Source organism: Narcine bancroftii, chromosome 5 (genome assembly GCF_036971445.1).
Source record: "Narcine bancroftii isolate sNarBan1 chromosome 5, sNarBan1.hap1, whole genome shotgun sequence".
In the NCBI taxonomy this organism is placed as follows: domain Eukaryota; kingdom Metazoa; phylum Chordata; class Chondrichthyes; order Torpediniformes; family Narcinidae; genus Narcine; species Narcine bancroftii.
The window spans coordinates 234505231-234522879 of record NC_091473.1 but is presented as its reverse complement, the minus strand read 5'-3'; the positions used below and the strand labels follow the sequence as shown (position 1 = coordinate 234522879).

The window sequence follows — 17649 nt, the reverse complement described above, 5'->3', positions numbered from 1 at the left end:
CTTCTTGCACCAGTTGTACCTCACACCATAAAAATTAAACAGATCAAAGCCTGAAATTTCAGAAACATGCTTTAGATATAGTGCGAAGGTTGGAACTTTTGTCCACTCCACCTGGCTATGTTCAAAGATGAGACCCTCTGGGAGGTCCTGGAGGACATTGTGAAAAAAAAAATAAAAAGTGGATTTTCTACAGGATCTGGAGATGTACCTTCTGGGAGATATTGGGTTTTAGATTGACCAAGGATCAAATTCAGTTTGTGAAGGTTGTCTTGGTGGTTGCCAGGAAGCATTTAGCGGTTTTGTGGAAGTCTGATTCCCAACTAAATTCTACACAATGGAATATGGAAATGCAGATTTGGATTATCCTGGAGAAAACTACATACACTCTAAGGAAGAAACTCGACACATTCGTTAGAGTGTGGCAACCTTACTTGAAATATTTTGGCACACAGATTGATTAGCCCCTCCCCCCCTTCAAAATAGGGGTACGATAGCAATCCGTCCTAGCAGGGAAATGAAAGTGGCCAAGAAAGTGGGACATGGGGGAGGCAACATGCTTTTTTAGTTTAGTTTTACATTTTTTTCTCCTTTTAATTTTTGTTTAGCCTTTGCATTTCCTGATTGTTTCCCCCCCCCCCCCCCAAGATTTCTGTAGGGATTCATGACCCCACCGGAATTTGTATCTATACAAATTAATTGACTGTTATTTTCAGTAGGGTAGAGGTGAGGAAGTGGTGGGGAGGTGAGAAAGGGGGGGGGGGGGTGGTTTGGGGAATAAACATAGACTCTGTATATTGTATGAATGTTGAAAAATTATACTGTTTTAATCTTGCAAATCTATGAAAATCCAAAAAAAAATTGGAAAGAAAAGAATTTCAGCCAATTGTGAAATAGTGAATTGTGAACCAGCTAGATCACTTTACAAAAGGAAAATAGTTTGTAGTTCAGGAGAATGATTGGGATGAAAACAAATGAAATGGTAGGATAGAATGAAGAGTAAAATTAAGGAAATTAAAGAAAGAAACAAGCTGTCCCTGATGTCAAATGTACAGAACTAAGAGAGGGATAAATGAAAACAAAGTTCAAACAAAAATTTTGGCCAATATCTGATGAGTTACCTTACAATAACACTTTCATAAGGTTGTTAAAGAGCAGAAGAATTTTTCTGATGACCAGATTAAAATACAAAATTAATAAATGTTGTTAGGAGTAAAACATTTCCCAATGAAAACAGATCTAGAATTGAAATAAAAAGTAGAATTAATTTTATGAGAAAAATATGCATGGATCATTTCAGCCTAGTTATGAACAGCCAGAAAAATATCAACCATGATATTATCAAATTCTATGGGGAAAATATAGAAATCAGGCAATTATTTTAATAATAATTTCAACATGCAAATTATTATGCCATTATAATTGATTGCTCATTTTATGAATAATTATGCAACTTAATCTTGACAGTGACCTTTATATACCATTACACAAAAGTATTTATTAAAGTTCATTATGTCTCTTCCAGTTTTCAATTAAAATGGCAATCTCAGATTCAAATTATGTGCCTTAAAATCAGTAATGTACCCTTTGTCTAGTTTGGAGTTCCTAACTCATTTGGTCCCATATTATTGAATCGTCATTAATCAGCTTAACTTGTATGTGAAACACCTATGATTTATTTTACCTGCTGTGCATACTTTTGAATGTAAAATATTAACACACGCAAAGTATGCCATTTCAGACAAAATTCAATGACTAAATTGAATCCACTTTCCAAACAGAGCTTGTTATTTATCTAAAGAGCCCCTGGTGCAATGGTTGGGGTAAAGTTGAAAAATGGCACATCATTTGATGTTAAATCCCAAAGAAATGTTTTGATAGATGGTGAAACAATGTCCCTGGAATGAACAGGCTGTCAACTAGCTTGAATGTATTGGCTGTCATTCACGGACACTGAAACATCCAAAAACAATTAAATGTTAACTGCCATATTCATATTTTTTTTTAAAAGTTTGAACAATTAAATATAAAAAAATAATTTTAATATATTTAACTTCACAAAATTTATTTAAAATATTAATTGTACAAAGCTTGCTTCTCTCCCTTTGAATTGTCCTTCCTTTGACTTGAGTGAAATTACTAGTGAAGAAATGTCTAGCATAACATGGGTTCACCGGCAAATTTGCTGGTGAAAATACAAAGATAGTTCAGAGAATTACTGCTCTGTCTGCTGGATTCTGTTTCCATAATCAATGTCATGAATCAGCGACCGTTACTTGGGAGAAAATGCAACCAGTTACATGTGGAATTCTCAGTGTTTCTCAGGCCAATATCTCCAGAGTTTGAAAAGCCCACAAATCAAAATAATTCATAGGAACATTCAATGGGAACAATCCAGCTTTGTGTTCAGAGTAATGTTTCTTCAACTAGAACAATAGATCATTTGAACTCTATTTGTACCGAAGTTGAAATTCCTCAGTCATTTGCAGTGATGTTGGGTGAATTGCAATGAGAAGACCAATGAACTCTCTTTGTAGATCCTTGCAGATCCCATATCGCATATTCATGCGGATGAGAGGGAATTTGACAAGGTGTAATAGCTTGTTGTTTCGGATAAATAATTAAGGAGTGCATTTGTAATAAACATTGATGGGTAGTGGAGTTTTATCACTCAGACTTGTTTAATAACTTGGACAAAATATGAAAATAATGTTCTGAGAGTTTTCTTTTCTATGGAAGCAATGAAAACATTAGGCAAATTCAAAAGAGAGCTGTGTGAATGTGATAGTACAGATCTAGCACCAATGTACATCGTGTATATAGTTACTGTATCTAGACTGTGCTTACAGCGATTGGCTGAGAGCTAAGCCATGCCTATTGTCTGGGCCTTAAAGGGTTGTGTCCCTAGCCAGGTCGGATCATTCCGGACTGGTCGGCCACCTGTGAAGAGCTCCCGTCTTTTGCTAATAAAAGCCTTGGTTTGGATCAACAAGTCTTCGATTCTTTCGACGAGCTCTACAGTGACTCATTTGTCTCTTTTTTTTTAAGTATGATTGTTGATGTGTTTACTTTCCACTCTTATCCACACTTCTTACTTGTTTTGAAAAATGATTTTCTTCAGGTGATGCAGGCTGGGATTTAAACCAAATAGACTTGTCTTTGTGCAAGACTAATGCCGAGCTGATAAAACTTTAAAACATTTAGTTATTTAAGAAAGATATCTGGAACATCAAAATAGCTATGCAGATGCGCTACTGCTCAGACAGTTCATACAGTCAGATGGGGTGGGGGGGGGGTGGGGGGTGGGGAGGGTGGGATTTCACCTTGCCGCTTCACAGGACTCTGCTTTGGAGAGCATAAAAAGATCAAAATCTGTGTGAAGATGACTCATTGCTCTGGCTTGCTGCCGGACCACAAATCTGCCCTGCCAGAAGGTCATGTTCAGAGAAATCAGAAGCCTCACTTAAAGAGCTCGAAGGCCAAAAAGGATTAGCCTTCGGGACTGATTAGGGATAGTCAGCAAGGATCTGTGCATGAAAAAAATCACATCTTGTGAATACAACTGAGTTTCTTGAAGAGGTGACCAAGAAGCTTGACAAGGGAAGGGCAATATTTAACTTGATGCTTGATTGATTCAGTGAAGCCCATTTGGAAGAAAGCCCTCAAGTGGTGTAAGGTGAATATGCCTGTGGGAGACCCAGTTTTGAAGAATAGCGTTATCTATGGGAAGAAATCCTGCTATATAAAGCATTGAAAGGTGCTGACTAACCCACGTGACTCCGCAATTTTTGGAACGTTTTCAAATAACATATATTCGGATAGAGAAATTTCATTGATGTTAAGGTCTACAAAATAAACCTGGGTAATTTCATGATTTGATTAAAGCTTGAGAGACTGGGGGAAAAATAAGAGAAAGATATTTAGTTCGTGATTTTAAAGTTCACGTGAAAAAGTATATCTTTGCTGGCAGACTGGAGAGTGTGATAATGAGTGACCCTATCTTATTAACAAATCATTTATCAACTGTTAAAATCGATTCTATATTTTAATTTTAATTTAGAACTGTTTCTAATCACGTGCATCTTGTAGGGGAAACAATATTGTGTCAGGAATGGTACCAAAGCAAAACTTTTACTGTGTCATTTTCACCGGACTGATGGGTGAGTAAGTAATATTTTTAATTAAGGCATATCAGCATTTCTTTCTTTGGCTTGGCTTCGCGGACGAAGATTTATGGAGGGGTAATGTCCACGTCAGCTGCAGGCTCGTTTGTGGCTGACAAGTCCGATGCGGGACAGGCAGACACGGTTGCAACGGTGGCAAGGAAAAATTGGTTGGTTGGGGTTGGGTGTTGGGTTTTTCCTCCTTTGTCTTTTGACAGTGAGGTGGGCTCTGCGGTTTTCTTCAAAGGAGGTTGCTGCCCGCTGAACTGTGAGGCGCCAAGATGCACGGTTTGAGGCGAGATCAGCCCACTGGCGGTGGTCAGTGTGGCAGGCACCAAGAGATTTCTTTAGGTAGTCCTTGTACCTCTTTGGTGCACCTCTGACTCGGTGGCCAGTGGAGAGCTCGCCATAGAACACGATCTTGGGAAGGCGATGGTCCTCTATTCTGGAGACGTCACCTACCCAGTGCAGTTTGATCTTCAGCAGCGTGGATTCGATGCTGTCGGCCTCTGCCATCTCGAGTACTTCGATGTTGGAGATGAAGTCGTTAATACTTATTTAATTCTCATGTTCACAAAGATAATTAGAAATTGAGTCACTTGGATTTAATCAAAATGGTATGAGTAAGATACCCTTTATGTCTAATTATCAATCATATTTTTATAGTCTCATGTTTTGGCAGTTTCTTAATTTCTGAAGTTTCATTTTAAGATATTGTGTGTTACAGCATTAATTCAAAGTGCAAGAATCAATGAGTATTCCCACAGTATTATATGAGATATAATTATGCCACCTCTCTAACATTTTGTTGAAAACCTACAAAGTGTGACTCAAACATTTATGAAAAAAATAAGTTGATGATTTCATAAATCATCCACCCCTCAGTGTGCTTAGATAGCTCTGTAACAACAACCAAGCTAAATAGTTGTCTCAATGGGGCAGCACGGTTGATGTAGTAGTTAGTGCATTGCCTTTGGGGTTCAAATCCCATGCTGTCTGTAGGGAGTTTGTACGCTCTCCTCCTGTCTGCATGGGTTTTCCCTGAGGGCTCCGATTTCCTCCCACCATTCAAAACATACCACAGGTGTAGGTTCATTGGGTGTAAATTGGGCAGCATGGATTCGTGGGGCAAAATAGCCTGTTACTGTGTTGTATTTTGAAAGAAAATTACATGTACATGGAAAAAAAAGCCAATGACAAAAGATCACATCGAGACCAATTACTGTCATTTAGGGACATGAGTGATTCAACATAAGTTCGCATTGCAGATAGACACTGAACAAGACAGCAAAAATAATTGCTAAAATATTTGTGTTTGCAGTAATGTTTTTTAAGTATTTAAATATGATTCTTGAAAAAACTTTAAATAATTAAAAGATATTAATTTCTTACTTGGAATAGATTTTGAAAGCTTAATAGGAAATCTGGTTTTCAAATCAAGTTTGTGGTCATCTGATTGCACAAAATTGACGAAACCATGTTCTCTGGACTTCGGTGCAAAACTCGTAGACACACAACCAGACATAGCGCAGATACCGACAAAAAAATACATATGCAGTATTCTTATATACAAATAAATAAATATTGTTTTGGAAATATAAAAACCTCAGACGGTGAGGGTGAGCAGTTCCTTGGGTAGTTCAGCCTCTCGCTGCTGTCTGTCAAAGGAAAAAAAATTAATCATATCAAACGAAATATATAATCAAAACCCTGCCTATTGTACAGAGGTCCCTCTTGTGCATTTCCTCAGTATCTGTATTCCTCATGCCTTTGTCTCTCCTTGCATACCCATGCACGTGGATGCTGAGTTTCGGTAGAGTTTTGCCTGGTCTGAGCCAAAATGCCTTGCGTCTGGACTGTACCACCCCGGCGAGTATGATAGCAGCTTTGGATGGCTGGCTAATGCGCAGCCTGGTTCTCTGTGGAGTGAAAGCATTCACCATTCCACCCCCCATTCCTTAACTCCAGTGGACACAGAAAGACTGAATTCATCTAATGGAAGAGAATCAGAAGACTGCTGTGTAAACCTGGAAGATCTTTTGAACAATGGTGTCTTCACATAGCTTTCTGTGCTTCTGTGTGAGACCTCATATTCTGCTGTACTCGAAGTTGAGCTGCTGGCATAAGCACATTAAAGGAGATTGCCAATACTTCCATGAGATCAGTGATGCTTTTAGAACAATTTGCTTGGAAATTCAGTTTCCTGAATGAATAGTTTATGAAATTCATCTAATCTGAAGCCTTAGAGCTGTTACAACACAGGAACAGTCACTTGGACCATGGACCTCTTTTCAACACTTTGTAGAATAATCCCATTGGTTCCATTCTCTGACTCTTTTCCTATAACCCTACAAATTATTTTCCATCCAAGTACCTGTGCGATTCCCTTCAGAAAGCAACAATTGAGTCTATTTCTTCCATTTTCTACACTTAATGCATTTCAAATAATATTCCCTCTGTTCATTTGGGACATTTAAGAGACTCTCAAACAAGCAAACTTTATGGATGGTTTGGTTTTTCGTTTGTTTTATTTATAGGTTGACATAACATCGTGGGTCAAAGGGCCTTTATTATTCCTCTGTATTGAGTATTTAGAAATGCATCTTCCCACCAATCCTTGTGAGGTCATTGAAAATGTTGTAGCATTATTTCCAGGTCCTTGGAGTTTGACAAATAGAATTTACCTTCTGATAGAGTAGTGCTTTCAAACTTTTTCTTTCCACCCTATAGGTGCTTAGTAAGGGATTACTTAAGGTGGTATGTGAGTGGGGAAAAAAGATTGAGAACTACTCCTCTCAACCCAATTGTAACTGAAATATTTTGCTTGAGAAAAGTTGTCATTTTGCCATTTCCTTTGAAGTTATGCACATAACGAGTCAATTAGATATAATTAAAACAGTGGTTTTCAAACTTTTTCTTTCCACTCACATACCACCTTAAGTAATCTTTTACAGAACACTTATGGCATAGGGATTACTTGAGGTGGCATGTGAGTGGAAAGAAAAAGTTTGAAAACCACTGTGATAGAGTCGTCATTTATCTGCTGGTTTGCAGTTTATCTGAAGGATCTCATCATTTCCAAGAATAGTTCATTGACTCTCTTTTTATTCCCTCCAGTGCCACTTAGAAAAGCCATCACATCTTATCTCTCTCTAGGGTGCCTTTGTTCTTGGATTCTATGATCACCGTCTGTTGTGGGATGCTTCCAATGTCTGTTGCAGCCATAGTGACATTCCATTTGAGATACAAACGGAATAGTTTAAGTGGTGCTTGCATTGCATAGTACTAAGTGTCTTGCTTTCATGTCCTGCAAATGATCAGATCACTTTGTTCTGGCTGCACCTTTTAATCCTGTAAACCTCTGCCTGCATTGGAAGGAACAAAGCAAATTCGTTGCAGAATCACAAAGTTCATTCCTCCCATCTCTCCAGCCTGTATCTGAAATGACTTAGCCCCCATCCAGTTTGTTTCCTAGCAATGTTTTCATCGCCATTTCATTTCCAATCTAAAACCATGTTTATCCACCTCTGTATGCCTTTGCTTTTTTCTTAGCCCATCAACTGATGCATATATTGCATTTTCCATCTTCCTGTAACTCAGCATTGCATATTTCAATGTTTTCTTAGTTCATTTCCCATCTTCGCACTCCATGAACCAAATTTCATCCTTGTATGCATTGAATGTAGCATCTCCATCTTTTGCTCACCATTAAGGGGTGTGTATCCCTCCTTCTAACCCCCTAGCCAAACCTCCCTGCTTCTCCATCTCCCCCTCTACATTTCCCACTCTCCCTCTCCATCTTTCCACCCTCCCACTCTCTTTCCCCCCCTCCCTCCCTGTCCCTCTCTCCTTCTCTCCACATTATTAACTATTGTCTGATATGGAATTTATTTGCACCCTATATTGCAATCTACCTTCCAACCACTCCCTTTCTAGCAAAGGCTTGAGAACAAGTAAACAGTAAGGACAATGAAAATGCCTAATATGGTATTTTTGGATTAGTTAATAATATATTATTACTACATTTAAATCGATTATGCACTCAGATTCATTCATTTTTTTACTGCATAGTCAGACAATATTTAGCAAGTTCAACCAGAATATCTACATTCAAAATGAATGCTCTTCAATCTATCCATGATGCCTCGTGAATGCTTTATTCCAGTGAAATCTCATCACTTGCAATACCTCTATAACCCAGCCACAGTTTTTCACATGGTTGTCAATGAATAGTTATGAAAGGATTTTTTTTTTAATGTTTAACATTTTAAAATTTAGGAATGTGAGGATTTGTAAGTTGACTGCAAAGCCACATCAGTCAGTTCTTTCTCCAACTTTCAATACAATATCTTTTATTACCAGTTAAAGAACTAAACTTGGACATTGAACTTTGAGATTGAATTCTGTGAACTGTGTTTTTGGACTGACTTACTTGACTGACTGATGTTGGAATCTAGGGGTTAAAACATTATGAAATAAATGATTAATTAATAAGTTTATATTTACTGCATGGTTCAGGGAAAAAGAGGAATGTGATTAAGTGGCAATCACAGCATGGAGCAAAGTTGGCTGAGCAAAATTGTCTACTCCCAAAATACAGGGAGAGGAAATGCATAAAACGATTTAGGAGGAATGCTCAAACTGAGGAGGTGTTAAAGAGAACAGCAGAAATTGGCCAGACAGGGACAGAATGGTGATTAGAAATATCTGGGGATGAATTAATTTCTGATCCAATCAACAGGATAGTCTGGCTTGGAGGATTAAGATGGGAGAGCTACACCCCAGATATCTGCAAAACAGGAGATGACTTGTGATAACCCTTATGCAAAAAGATCTAGCAAAGGAAGACAACTTTTGTTCTGTATGATAATGAAATCAAGCAAAGGAAGCCAACTTTTGTTCTGTATGATAAGGTTGATCTATATAAACTGAGCCAACTGGACAATAGGGGTCAGTCTTGGGGATAGCTCACTGTGCAAGTGACCTATGAACTAACGACTGACCCAGAGCTCTGTTAAGTTTTATTCTTGTGCTGTGTAATAAATTGACTGTTGAACCGAATACCTTCTCCTATCACTTCATTCAAAGAACACGCTGGACTCAGACCACACATAGACTAAATTAAGAGTAAGGTAAAGCCAGAGTCCGACACTGACCTGGGATTTTGGGTTTTTTTTTCCTTTTTGAATATTGGGCACAAACTGTAATGGTCTGGGTTTTTCAAATACATACTGTTTATAAATATATGATATCTGTATATTTGCTGTAGATACTTATAGTGATATTAATTGTGTTAAGACATTATATTGTTTATAGTCATTAATAAATATAGAGTTAAAATTTAACACTTTTGAATTGCATCTTCTATTCCTGGTTTGAGACGTAAGACTCCAGTTTGGAAGTGCATGAAACCATGAACAGATATGTTGGCATGGAAATGGGATGGGGAAATTGAAATGGGTTGCCACTTATAGATCCACACTATTACAAAAGCCAGAGCGAAGGTGCTCAAAGAAGCAATCTCCCAGTCCAGTCCCTCTGATGTAGAGGGGAACACAACTTTAGATGCAATAAATGACCCCTGCAGATTCACAAGTGAAGTGTGCTTCACTTGGAAGGACTGTTTAAGGCCCCAAATAGTGATGAGGGAGGTGTGGGTACATGTAGCATTTCCTGTGGTCACAGGAGTAGGTGCTAAGGGGGTGATTGGTTGGGAGGAGTGGATGAGGGAGTCACAGAGGGAGTGGCTATCTGGTGAAAATGGAGAGGGGAAGATGTGCTGGTGATGGTGTCACCCAAATTTGACTTGAGATGAAGATTAGCCCCCAGTCCTGTCATTGTTAAAAACTTTCATTATATTGTGTGTAACTGTGGCCCCTTTTTGTACGTTACCACCCAAATCCTAGGTTTGAATTAAAAGGCAATTGGATCTGGGAAATGTGAATGGGAGTCATGATCAGTGATCAGATTGCAGTGTAATTCTGCCAATTTCAATGTCATCATGTTTTTTTAGGTTGCATTGAATAGCCTGTAATGAAATAAGAAAGGTTAAGGAAAGATAGATGGTTGCTGGTGACCTGTCAACTACAATTGTTGCTCCAACAAAATTTATTGCAAATTTACTTGAGCAATGTTGATGGTTGAGTCTGCCAAACTCAATTGAGATGGGATTTGTCAGTTTGTGGCCAAGCTTTTCAGTGAATTATAATGAAATATGGATATACTAGGCAACCAAAATAATCTTTTCCGACTTTACTTCAGCATTGATTGACATGATAGGTATTTATAGTTGAAAGTGGAGAAAATAGATTCAGATTCAGTTATTTGTCAGAGTACATACATAACATCACATACAGCCCTGAGATTAATTTCCTGTGGGACAGGCAGAATTATCATTTATTGACAATGCCAAGAAAACTGTACTCAATGTGCACATGTACACAAATTAACTGTGCAATACAGAGAGACAAAAATTAATGAAGTGAAAAAATAAGAGTCCCTGATTGAATTTCTTGTTGAGGAATCGGTTAGTGGAGGGTTAGGGATGGATAGCCAGAAATATATCACACACAGACGCACATAACTTCATGAAAGGCAAGATGAACAAATGAAAACCATTTACTGGTGTTTTTTTTTACCTTTCAGATGTATATTCAAACCACTACTTTGACCATTTCCATAAATCTGAGTGCTTCTGTGTCCCTCGGCATGCTGTATATGCCCAAAGTTTATGTCATCCTGTTTCACCCGGAGCAGAACGTGCAGAGGCGCAAGCGGAGCTTAAAAGCTGTAGTGACAGCTGCCACAATGTCCAACAAGTTTAGCCAGAAAGGAAATCTCCGTCCCAATGGAGAAGCCAAAACGGAACTATGTGAAAGTCTCGAAACCCAAGGTAAAACACTTACCTGCAATTAAAGTTGTATTGGTCTACAAATTTTATGATGAAAATATTACCATATTTAATATATTGTTATGAAAGTTCTTTGTCTTTACCTTCAATGAAAGGAATAATCATGATTTAATAGGATTGTTTTGACATATTGCTTTTTCATTTAATCTGTTCTGCCTGCAAACAAGAGATCAGAAAGTTTCAGTGATACTGTTCCATGAAGCTCGGCTTAACATTGAATTTTACCCTGATAAGCTTTGGTTTTGCTGAGAAAGGACAATATGGAAGACTGGTTTGATATAATTTTATTTAGGTTTGTGAAGTTAACCAAAAGATGCGGACAAATAATAATAGATTTGTAGCGGGCGCACAGCGCAAACCGCCACCGCTACAGATTTGCATTATTAAAAATAGATGCCGTTTGAACTGAGAACTTTACAATGAATATTTTACCAAGTATTTTCCCGAAGTGACTTGCGTGAATCAGAAGAATAAAAGTGACAAACTCTAATCCACAAGTTCATGGTGTATAAACAATTAAATCCAAAATTAATCCATCACATAGAATGGAGACATAATATTAATATGCAGGGTCTTAAAAGAAGTATTTGGCATTGCTGAGTTGAAGGGATCTCTAAGACCCATCTCTAAATTAGCAATAATTTTATTAACAATATCAGTAATAAGACATATTAACAGGCCCTTCCAGCCCAATTAACCTACAATGCCCATACTTGGTTAGAGAGTGGAAGAAAACTGGAGCACCCACTGGAAGCCCACTCAGATACTGGGAGAATGTGCCAACTCCTTACAGACTGTGCCGGATACGAACCTGCTACGCTTACTGTGTCACTCTGAACAAAATCAAGACAGATCAGTATAGAAGCCTGTAATTTCCCCTTTCTAATGTGTTTTATGCTTGGGTGGGAGGTTAAATATTTACCCAAAGCACATGAACGAATTGGAAAATCCCATGAGTGGTTCATGAGATTAGAAAAAAAATGTTTTAGATCAATTTAAACATCTTCAAACAATTTTAAATTAAATTAAATCTTCACAACCAAAATATTTTAAAGATTACTCTTCATTAACAAAAACATTTCTATCACTATTTAATAAGCCAGAACAGAAAATTATAAATATCAACTGAAACCACTTCATTGACAACTTCCTCTGTCAATCTGTGCCTATTAATTCAATTTCCAATAACTTCTTAGCCTTTATGATATTGTTTAATCCTGAAACTTCCAAACATCGCTACTTTAATTAATGATGATTTAAATAGATTTGCATTTCACTATCATTTCCACAATGTTCCTCAACCGGTTGTTGAGCAATTTAAGTTGTCCAGCTATGTCACTGCATGCCCATAGTATAGCCAAGATACACTAGAAGTTGGGGATTGGAAGGACATTAGGGTGGCACGGTTAGTGTAGCTGTCCAGATCCTACACTGCCTGTAAGGAATTTATACATTTCCCTCCATTTTTACATGTGTTTCCTCCGGGTGCTTTGGTTTCCTCCCACTTTTCAAAAATGTACTGGGATTATAGGTGAATTGGGTGTATTTGAGCAGCATGTGGGGTGGAAGGGCCTGTTTTAATTTTTTTAAATTTAGATGTTTGAGCTATAACTTCAGTTTTTCAGTGTATTACTTATTCTGAGTATGTATGAGGCTATGTTTTTCAAAGCATGAAATGTGACCACTAGGTCAGAAAATTTCACTGTAGTTAGGACAAATCCCATTGAAGGCTTTGCTCCAGAAGCCGTTGGCTTCATTATTGAACCTGTGGGAGACTGGGATGTATACAGCATTCCTTCACATCTGTGAAGATCTATCCAAGAGACTCAATTATGTACTTTGCTTGAGTTCTCAAATTTGGGGATGATTCCACTCAGATAACAGTTAGCAGAACTTGTATGGTCAGAATTATTATGAACGTTTTTTTTGTTGAGGAATATACTGTGGCGAAGCTTTGCAGAAGATTTGGTATTTGCAAAGCTGCTCTTCCTCTTTTGTGTCCCCTTACCCACCCACTCAGCCCTCTACCTGTTCTCATCCCCCCCATCTCCATCTTCCACTGGATTCTTTTGCTCTCTCTTCCCCCAACCCCTTTCAATTCTATTTGGTCTCATACTACCATTCTCATATTCCAGCTGGCAGCCTAATTGCCCTCCCCACCCTGTATGACTCACCTTCCTCCACCCGATCCCTTGTCTTTCTTGCCACTCACTCCCTTTGTCCATTATGATTGACCTTTACCTGGCCCACCAATCTGATATGGGGCCCCTGTCCCATCCCTCCAAACCTGCCTTCTTCACTGCATTGAACGTCTCAAAAGGCCGACCATTCCTTTTCTCCCACTGATGCTGGTCAACCCATTGAGTTCCTCTACCAGATTATGTTTAGCTTAGATGACGTGGTGGATGGAGCAGTGCATTACATTTTTAGATGGTACACCACCAGTAGGATGGGATGAAAGGGGAATCAAGTGCTAATCATGCAGGCTATATTTTCTTGAATCTTGTCAAAGTTCTGGATACAGTTTGAAAAATAAATCCTTGTCTTCAAGTCTAGAGTGAGGCTTGAACTCAAAACACGTAGGCACATTTCATCCAGCAATTAGAGAAAAGAATACACAATAAAGAATGTACACTTTTAGTACACAAGCTTGCCTCATACAATCTAGTCTACTCTCTTATTAAATCTATCATTGCCAAAAGTAACTGTCAGGTTCTTTCATCAATAAAAGCCCTTCGCATCCATAAAGTGCTTTTAACATAATAATTTTTTTTAGTGCCCATTAAATGAGTCATTAGAATCCTGCAAAGCTTCCTTCTGCTCCAAAGAATTATTCCTGTTCTCTTCACTGCCATTTTTGTTTTGTGGTGATGGTCAGCCAGCTAATCATTGTCCAATCCATCTTCATTCCAACCTGTCATTTTCAGTGACAGAACAGTCCAAGAAATAAAGCTGTAGAACCTTGAGGGATCCCATGTAGATGTGAATCCTTGGTCCAAACACAGGACAACAAAGATTTTGCTTCTTGGACACTTTTGGGTGGATTTTATGGATTTTGGGCTACTGATTGTGAAAATAATCTTAACATTTTCCTATCATCCCAGTTTTTGGATATAACTCATTTTGCGATTCCGGTCATATTTTTGTGTCTACTGGTATATTGCCCACAAAGCAAGTGGATCTGGTCAGTCCAAGCATGGCTCAGTGCAGATGCTAAATGTTGTTTTAGGCCAGGGCATGCTTAGCCCTGATAGATACAGGCAGACTATAAAAGAAGCTCACCTATATAGATGCTATGCATTACATTAATACAGAGTGAATGCATGTTGATGCACATGTTCTTCAGGCAATAGCATAGTGAGTGTACTTAACAATAGCATTTATTGATGTCAGGAAGATTCAATACAGCAAAAATGTTTCTTCAATGTAACCACAGCTGTGATACATTCTGTTACATTTGTGGCATGAATACGATCAAGGCTCAAAGATGCAGCATGACTGCATTTTTTTAAAAAAGCCTTTGAGCTCTACTTCAATTATAAAATTAACGACCTGGACTCCTCACATTTGTTGTGCAGTCAACCTGAGAACTTGGCTCAGAGGTACATTATGTGATTAAAAACAAGCTAAATTCAATTAAAAAAAAACTAATGTTTCTCCAACTTCCAATGTGATGCAGAAAATCTTAAATTATCTATGTTCATCTTGAGGTTGTCTATCACAATACCCATTTTTTTTCAGGAATCAAAACTTTTCAAAATATTGTGGTCCAGTGGCCACATCAGCTAACCTGTAGTGGATTTTCCTTGAGTTAGTTTATCTATGATCCACTCCAAATTCAAACAACTTGAGATACTTTGAAAGGTGACATTCCCATGTACTGTTCCCAGTTGATCATTTTGGAGTTGAGATTAATTGTGGGATGTTTTGTTCCATTGTGCTATTTACTTGAGCTATGCAGATGTCAGAAAGTATTTGGGGAGTCGGGAGGTGAGACACTAAGTCTAGAATATAAAATCTCTAATGCATTTTGTAACCACAGTATTTATGTGTCTGATCCAAGTGAGTTTCTCATCAATGACAACCCTCTGGATCGGATGGTACAGCTTTAACAGCCTTATTCCAATTGAACATCAAGGGATCGGGATTAACCCCTCTCTTTTATGAATTTGGTCATTCTGCCAGGATCTAGACAATTGTAATCTTTTTTTTTAGGCAGTGTCATTGTTTGAGGTTTGACTGGATGTCATGGGTCCAAGATACTGCCTTTAAGGCTCCCTCAGTGATGTGGGTCTGTAGAGACTCCAAGTACTACCTTCTTTGTATCATTTCAAAACCCAGTTGAATCAATGAACACAGTTGGACTTCATCAGTCCCAGGCTGTATTGTTTGTTTTTTAAACTACTGGAAGATCCTTTTACTCAATCAAGGTATGGAATGAACACCAGCACATCTGTGTCCTGTTTTGGGTAGCTTCTGCAGAGAAAAAAAATCCTGTGCCTCAAAGTTAATTTTCTGCTTCATGGAATGCAAATAGTAGCGAGGGGTACGGTTTCCAAAATACCATTTTATTGATTTCAAGGAAAATGGAACACGCTCCAGTTCTGAAATTCAATTTGTTGCTGTCCTCTACAATATTAAGCTGAATAAGTGACCATGGAACTATAATTTTAAAGTTCTACTTCATTTTTGGTCAGTTTATGTGCTCATTTTACTCAAATTCAATACAGATGTTTTGTTAAATTGTAATCCCAAAGGTAATAGCCATTTCAATTCTGTATTAACAATGTAGCACAAATGTTTCTGAAGGTAGCTGATTTATGAAATTGAATATACTTTCAATCATAATATTAATAAAACACATGAGTGAATTTGTGATGATGGCTCTTTTCCAGTGAGGCTTAACAAAGTAGTGCTTATTAATTAAAAATGGGTTAATCCACTCGAAGCTTACCTTGATTGCAAATTACAGAGTTATATTCACATTGCAGTTTTTTTTAATTAATTTCTATTCCAGTTTCTGTTAATTACAACTACATTCACGAGAAGAAAGATTGATGGCAAAAGTTATTTTATTTTTGTTGAAGCAATGTTTGATCTTTAATTCAAAAGGCAAGAAGTTATATTTACGATGTATTTTTAAATGCACTGTCACAAAATATTCTAGAAAAGGGTGATCACTTCAAAAGAGCAACATTTTGACCACACTGTTATTGAGGAACTCGGGGCCATCAGTGGGAGAAAAAGAATGGCCACAGTGTCAGGCCAGAACCCTCCTTTCTCTCCCACTGATGCTGCTCGACTCACCAAGATCCACAAGTTACTTCAGCTCCCAGCCTCTACTGATCCGTGTACACTTATTGCCAACATAATTTCTGTTTTTGGAGCAAAATCAAATTTGCATGTACATAGTTTCTCATACATTACAATAAATTTAATTTACACAAAAGAGAAAAGAATGCATCAATGCTGAGGCAGTGTTAAATGTCCCTGGAAAGATAATGGAAGTCTACAAATTAATTAGGGAGTCCACCTTAACAATAATTGGATGAAAAATCTAGGTTTAAATAGGAGCACATCTGATGCGTGATTGCAGAACTGGTATTATTTAAAATAAAACCTTTAAAAAAAAAATAGGTGCTAGAAATCCGAAATAAAAATGCAAAAGCTCAACAGGTCAGGCAGATTCAGTGGGAAGAGAAATCATTAATGTTTCTTAGTGAAGATCTTTTGTCAGAAGCAGGAATGCAAGGCATTAAGCTAATATTAAATTCCAGGGAGGGTCAGGGAAGAATGGACAGCCCAAGAGAAATCTCTTTGATCTGGTGAATGAGTTACCGGGAAGAGAAGATGGCTCGTTGTTCAGTAAAGGTATGAAATGAAAGATATAGAAAGTGAATGTAAAAAAATGATGAAATGCAGTACTGTAGGTTATTGCCCAACATAATGGAGGCACAAAAACTGACCAACTTTGATGAAGTAGTTAACTGAATTTGTAAAAAGTCGTACTGTATTTAGATTGAAAATTAAAGTGGCCCTCAATCTCTTTCCAACTCCAGCCACCATGCAGACTTCCAAAGTTATTAGCAGCTCATTATTAATAAAATAAATTATGACTGTAATCCATGTATTTGCAGCCTGAATATCTTGAAACACCTTTGTCAATGCTACAAAGAACTAATGTCATAGCCTATCAGGTGAACTTAAAACAGTCAACATCTTTGGCATTGCATCAATTATATTTCTTCACATGAAAACTAACAAAATACTACTTTCCTGACTGAACCATCTGTTATCTTGTTATGTTTGTTTTTGCAACAAAGCAGCTTGCTTTAACTAAAGAGATGTGATTTTTGACATTGATATGTTTAAGCTCAGAAGACTAGATGTTTTCCATGCAGATTAAAAGCAACCACTTTTTTTAAAAAAAAGACTGCTTTTACACACTTGTCAACATGTGTAATAATTACTCTTTTCCTTTCCAATTACACATTTTATTCAGTTTGTCCCAGCCCAATCAGACATTTCACTATTATATTGTTATTGAGCTCTGAGCCTGATACTTAAAAATATTTCCAT

The 17649-nt window shown here is 37.6% G+C and overlaps 1 protein-coding gene across 3 annotated transcripts in view; it reads left to right on the top strand.

The window, feature by feature from the left end:
* LOC138765048 (metabotropic glutamate receptor 4-like) overlaps nt 1–17649 on the top strand; it is a 972526-nt gene that overhangs the window by 938531 nt on the left and 16346 nt on the right. For all 3 annotated transcript variants that reach the window (XM_069941699.1, XM_069941700.1, XM_069941701.1), the window contains exon 10: nt 10806–11052. In XM_069941699.1, the coding sequence (XP_069797800.1) occupies nt 10806–11052 (247 nt within the window). The remainder of the gene's footprint in view (nt 1–10805; nt 11053–17649) is intronic.